Raw genomic sequence first — 6,124 nt, forward strand, 5'->3', positions numbered from 1 at the left:
TAAATCTTTAAGCCTTGGACCTCCATTAGCAGCTCCATTTTGTCTCGTCAGCTGCCCGAGGTAACTTTAGATATTCATGCGCTGCGTTGTTTTTAAAATGCTTGGAACAAAAAAGGTTATCTAATACAAGGCTTATTTGATGAATAATGAACCCAAAATTTATAATAAAGACAGTTTCCACCATTTATAAGCTGATAGTTTATAGCTTTTTATACTTTTTAAACGCTCTACATTTTTGGGCGGAAGGGGCAGATCACCACCTAGCGCGTAAGCAAGCTGATAAATACCTCTTTTTATTCCCTTTACCTACATTTTGTACAAAATTAGTGAGTGTATTGATTGATTGATTTCCTTACGATAAATATATTTTGTTTAATTAATATCTATTAATATAAATTAATATTGACTTATTACTCAAATCTGCACTGGTTCTGGTCCAAAATCAGCTAAACGGAGGTGACTTATTCCTCTGACTACTAATTATCCTTTTAAAACTGAAAAGCAACACAATACATTTCTGCGTATATTTAATAAATAAATAAATCATATATTCACGCTTTTTATATTTACAAGTCGATATAATCAACGGTGAGTGATAATAAAACGAAGATTAGGACTTGAAATGTTGAAAATTCCGTTAAAAACACAGTTAAACATTTTAGGCAACAGATATTTATTAATCAATATTTGTATTTATTACACAGATTTTTATCAAAAAAATCATAAAACTGAGCCATATGCATCCAATAATGTTATACAGTAAAATGTCACGTGTCTGGATCCTTACACGTATTTATACTGCGCATGCGCGAAATGTTGTCACGCTCCCAACAACGCATTATATTATCAGTAGCATTGTAACAACAGTATTATAAACACCTGCCATATAAATAAATAAACTACCGTAAATCCTTTCGTCATATTTCACACAAAAGAAGACGCGTTTTCGAACAAATCGTGTTTCCGTTAAGGATCGGCTGGAGTGTAGTGACAGAAAGTTCACAGGCGTTATGATTTAGTTCTGTGTCGCGGTGCGTTTGCGTCATCGCTTATTGTCGCAGGATTTGTGCGTCTTGTAAAAGAAACACAGCCGCTAACATGGCGGTTGCCAATAATGTATTAATAAAAACATCTCTGACGGACATGTGAAGCCACTCGAACAAACCTGGACCTTAAGGTAAGAATTAATCTTTTTATTGTTTAAATGTTGTATTACCAGACTTTTCTGTTGCAAGATGCTGTAGCGGTTGTTGTTACCTGGTTAGCTGTGAAGCTAGCAGTTAACTAGTTAGCCAAGACGGATGGTCAGTGACAGACTGTAATAATAAAGAGACACAAATAATTCCGCGATAATTTAATAAAATAATCTTCATTTTTTTAATCAATGGGCACAATGAAAAGCCTTTTATACGTTTATAAAGTGATCATTTAAGTATATTTAAATTATATTTATTTAAATATTATTACAAGGCGTATATTAATAGCGTATCTATCTTTAGGCCACGCCCCCTTCCAGTCGGCCCATTAAGTGGCCATTATATGTAAATAGTTTTACATTTTACAATATTATTATATTTCTGTCTTTGACTGCTATTATTTATTTCACTATTATTAGTAGTATTGTTTACCCATATTACACTTTAGCACTTTATTATTATTATTATTATTATTAATGTGCATGCTGCAGTGTAGTGTTATATCTCAAGTAAAAAGTAATCTCAAATTTCTGAACCTCCAGATTAGTGACCGTGTGTGTGTGTGTGGGGGGGGGTGTTTGTGTCTTTGTGTTTGTTTCTGTGTGTGTGTGGGGGGGGTATTTGTGTCTTTGTGGTTGTTTGTGTGTGTGTGTGTGTGTGTTTCCCTCCACAGTGCTGAAGTGTAAGCTGATGAACCACAATGCCTCAGAAGATCCTGAAGAGCGCTCATTACATAGAACTGGGCAGCTATCAGTACTGGCCGGTTCTTGTGCCCAGAGGGATCCGACTCTACACGTACGAACAGATCCCAGTGTTCCTGAAGGAGAACCCGTACATCACAGATGGGTACCGAGCACATCTGCCTTCTCGCTTATGTCTGAAAAGGTGTGTAGAACATGTTCGGTGTTTGTGACGTGACCGTGAAAGAAGAGTAAAGTTAAAAAGAAAAGCTCGGAATTTCTCTGCACCGTTGAAGGTCGCTGTCAACTCAATCATTACATTTTTAAATTCCAGCATCTTCATTCTGTCCAATGAGACCGTGAACATCTGGAGCCATCTGCTGGGCTTCGTGTTGTTCTTCTTGTTGGGTGTGAACGACATGTCCACGGTGTTACCGGCTGCAGGAGCCTCCAGAGAGGATTACGTCATCTACTCCATAGGGCTGTTTTGCTTTCAGGTGAATTCCACATAACACACACATGCACACCTGAGAACATGACGTGTGACGTGTTTGTTAGCGGAGCCGTGATCCTGTGCTGTTTGTGTTCAGGTGTGTATGCTGTGCTCGGTGGGTTATCACTCTTTCTGCTGCCATCGCTCGGAGAAGACGAGCCGCCGCTGGCTGGCCCTGGACTATGCTGGGATCTCGGTGGGAATTCTGGGATGCTATGTCCCGGGAGTGTTCTACGCCTTCTACTGCAATGCTGTACGACACGTTACAATCTGTTAATCACTGCCTTTAAGTTTACAAGCAAATATATTACAAATATTACACACACACACACACACATAAACACACAAACACATCATGCTGCAAATCATCGCAAAAGATGTTATTAGTGACAGTGATGTCATTTATATATTTAAAACAGTCAGGATGAATCTAAATTATTGAAACAAACAAGACGTTTATCATATTTATCACCGAATGGCTTCTAACTTTAGGCCACGCCCCCTTTCTGAGTCTGATCAGTGTACCATACTCAGAAGAATTGAGTATGTTAATTCTGACAAAATTAATGATGAGAATTATTATACAGACAAATTGAATCGCTTTCATTACCCCCACCCCCCTCAGTTCTGGAGGCAGGTGTACCTGATCACGGTTCTGGCTCTGATCCTGGCCGTGTTCTCGGCTCAGATCCACCCACTGTACCACACTCAGGAGTGGAAGACGCTGCGCTCGGCCATCTTCTGCTCCGTGGCGGCGTACGGCATCATCCCCGCCTGCCACTGGGTTTGGCTCAACGGAGGCTTTCATTCTGAGATCGTCCAGGTGCGTACGGACGCTTTAATCCACACTGGGTCGGGATTCTGAATGAGGTGTTTATGATAGGATATATATGATGATGTCATTAAACTGCAGGTTATAAAAGTGATGTTGGACTTCACCTTGTTTTTGTAGGTGTTTTTTCCACGAGTCATGGTCATGTATCTGATCGCTGCCTCGGCCTTCCTCTTCTACATCAGTAAAGTCCCCGAGCGCTACTTCCCAGGTGAACACTCGGCTTTTATACCTGATCGTATTCTGATTAATCAGAAGAAAGAAAAAAAAAGCTAGGTTGGTGAGGGAAAACAGGAAGTAGCTGTAGAACTACTGAAGTGTAATAGGACTGAAACATAGAATAGCTTCTTTATAGAACACGCCTCTTTATTCTGATTGGCCCTTATCCTGCAGTATTACAGCGATCAGAGTTTCTTTAAACAATTCATTTTTATTAACAGAGACGTTAACTTTGGTAAATGGCTGACCGCCCCTTTAATGGAACGTAACGTTGCGTTGAGTTTCAGTTATAAGACTACAAGCTTGTGTCAGTTCTGTTTGTTCGTTTCTTACAGGGCAGCTGAACTACCTCGGTGCCAGTCACCAGCTGTGGCACGTTCTGGTGGTGCTGATGTTCTACTGGTGGCACCAGACAGCCGTCTATATCACACACTACAGGCACAGCCAGCCGTGTCCGAGGTACAAATAAGTTCCTCTCTCGCTGACCTGCGCTACTCTTCTGCTGGTTCTTTTCTGACACCAGGATGCTAAGCGACGTCTCTAACTCATCACTAACGCGCTAGAACCTGGAGAAGGATCTGAATCTTTGGGCCTGTTTTCTCATTACTTTTTGCACCGGAGCTACAAGTCTAATGTCGCTAACAAAAAAAAAAAAGTTTAGCACTCAGCACTTAATGGGCAGACTGGCAGGGGGTGTGGCCTAAAGATTAAAGGTGAAGTTTTAGGGGAGGTTTTAATCATTTGAGGCTTCTTTTTTTACGCTAAACCGGTGGCTTTGTGTTAGGTGTTAGCTTCATTAGACTCGCAGCTCTGGTGCAAAACTACAGAAATAATATGGAATTAAACGTCTTGGTGGATCAGTGCCATTTTGGATCATGGGAAACGTAAATATTGTTTCTAAAAGATTCAGAAACCTACTGAAAGGTGAGAGGTTTTGTTGGATCTGTTTTCAAGCATTAAGAACTTGATTGTTAAGAAGCCTGTGTGTGTGCGTGCCTTGTAAGTGTGTGTCTTGTATGTGTGTGTTTGGGGGACCTTCAACCTTTTTTTTTTGTTTGTTTGTTTAAGCATATTCAAATTTCATCCATCGTACTCCTCCATTAAGCAGCATGTCGCTAATCTAAAAATTTAAAATAAATTCGAGTTGATGTTTAATCCACGCCTAGCACACAATCCGGGAACTGAATTTCAGCAGTGTCGTGTGCTATTAAAGGTGCCATCGGTGACTTTTAAGCTGTGAACTAATTGACACAGTTCATATCTGTGACACTGCATGATGAGGACCGACAACGTTCTCCACCAATCAGAACAGAGGCCTCTTTCTACTGCGATAATTAGGACTGAAATTTTTATCCATTTATAGGTACATTTAATGCTGTGAAACGTTCCCAAAAAAACAAAAACATGTTACTCAGGAAATGTCCTGAGAGAATTCCAGCTTCACCTCTGACTGTTCCAAAGCACTGACACTGGAGACTCCTTCCATAAACGTTACATTATCTATTCTAAGGAAATTTAGGAATCCTTATTCTATCCTTATCCTTATTCTAAGGATACTATGGAAAAAAAATCGCCATACAGATTCCTGTGGAGGAGCCGTTACTATAGAAACGATATGTTACAAGAATAGAAACGTATGATTTGTAGAAAATGAGTCTTCTGACCAATCGGAATGTGATGTGAGATGTTTAGTTTTCCTTTTATTAAGAGTACCTCATTCTCCCAGATTCGCCTCAGAACATACCACATGGTCCTTTGCTGTGAATTTATCAAAAAGGTCAAAAACTTTCTTTTTCTTTTTTTTTTTTTTTTTGCATGAATGTGAGTTTGTTTCCTGAAAGCTTTTCCTCACAGAGCACTGAGTCTGCGTCCGGCTGCTGTACACTCATGTTCCCTCATCACTTTGCCGGACATTCAGATCTTCACCTGGTGCTGAGTGATATCCGAGGGAGTTATGGTTATAAATAATGTCTCCGGATCGTATGGTACTGTATCTGCTGTATATTCATGGGTTTTTATGTTCCTTGGGATCCATGGTTACTCTTTTAGGGAGAACAGGAACGGTGTGCACTCAAACAAATCCTTTTAATCAGTCCTTGATTTACCCTTAGAATGTGATTCTGGGCATTTAGCATGATGTACACTTATATTGTCAAAAGTTTTGGGACACCCCTCCAAGTCATTGAATTCAGGGGTTGGGCTTGGCCCCTTAGGTCCAGTGAAAGGAACTCTTAATGCTTCAGCTTCATACCAAGACATTTTGGACAATTTCATTGGTCAGACTTTGGTCAATTTGGGGATGGCCCCTTCCTGTTCCAGCATGACTGTGCACCAGTGCACAAAGCAAGGTCCATAAAGACATGGATGAGCAAGTTTGGTGTGGAGGAACTTGAGTCCTGACCTCAACCCTATAGAACACCTTTGGGATGAATTAGAGCGAAGTCCCCTGAAAAACAACAGCTGAACTCAATGATTTGGAGGGGTGTCCCAAAACTTTTGCCAATATAGTGTGTTTGAGCTGTGTTAACTTCACTGCTGCCTTTTCTGTTTGTTTTGTTTTTTATATATCTTTTTTTCAGGCCTTACTTTCTCTTGTATGATTTTTATGATTTTGAAATGAAACTAAAATATCTGAAACTGAATTAAAAAAAACTTTCTGTACTCGGATGTGGATTTGGTCGATTCCTTCAGATTCCTTCCTTTT

General features: G+C 40.0%; 1 protein-coding gene across 1 annotated transcript; it reads left to right on the forward strand.

The window, feature by feature from the left end:
- Window positions 1–722: 722 nt before the first annotated feature.
- Window positions 723–6,081, forward strand: paqr3b (progestin and adipoQ receptor family member IIIb). The gene is made up of 7 exons (XM_058412603.1): window positions 723–1,177; window positions 1,870–2,081; window positions 2,211–2,373; window positions 2,467–2,622; window positions 2,995–3,192; window positions 3,322–3,412; window positions 3,756–6,081. The coding sequence occupies exons 2-7, from the start codon at window positions 1,897–1,899 to the stop codon at window positions 3,887–3,889; spliced, it is 927 nt and encodes a 308-aa protein (XP_058268586.1). The 5' UTR covers window positions 723–1,177; window positions 1,870–1,896; the 3' UTR covers window positions 3,890–6,081.
- Window positions 6,082–6,124: the final 43 nt, after the last annotated feature.

The sequence above is a fragment of the Hemibagrus wyckioides genome, linkage group LG16 (assembly GCF_019097595.1).
Source record: "Hemibagrus wyckioides isolate EC202008001 linkage group LG16, SWU_Hwy_1.0, whole genome shotgun sequence".
Classification (NCBI taxonomy): Eukaryota; Metazoa; Chordata; class Actinopteri; order Siluriformes; family Bagridae; genus Hemibagrus; species Hemibagrus wyckioides.

Bases quoted from the DNA above. Each gene is read 5' to 3' on its own strand.
- paqr3b (XM_058412603.1), top strand. From the start codon at position 1,897: ATGCCTCAGAAGATCCTGAAGAGCGCTCATTACATAGAACTGGGCAGC. The intron at 2,374-2,466 runs GTGAATTCCACA...GTTTGTGTTCAG, and splicing joins TAGGGCTGTTTTGCTTTCAG to GTGTGTATGCTGTGCTCGGT. The intron at 3,413-3,755 runs GTGAACACTCGG...CGTTTCTTACAG, and splicing joins CCCCGAGCGCTACTTCCCAG to GGCAGCTGAACTACCTCGGT.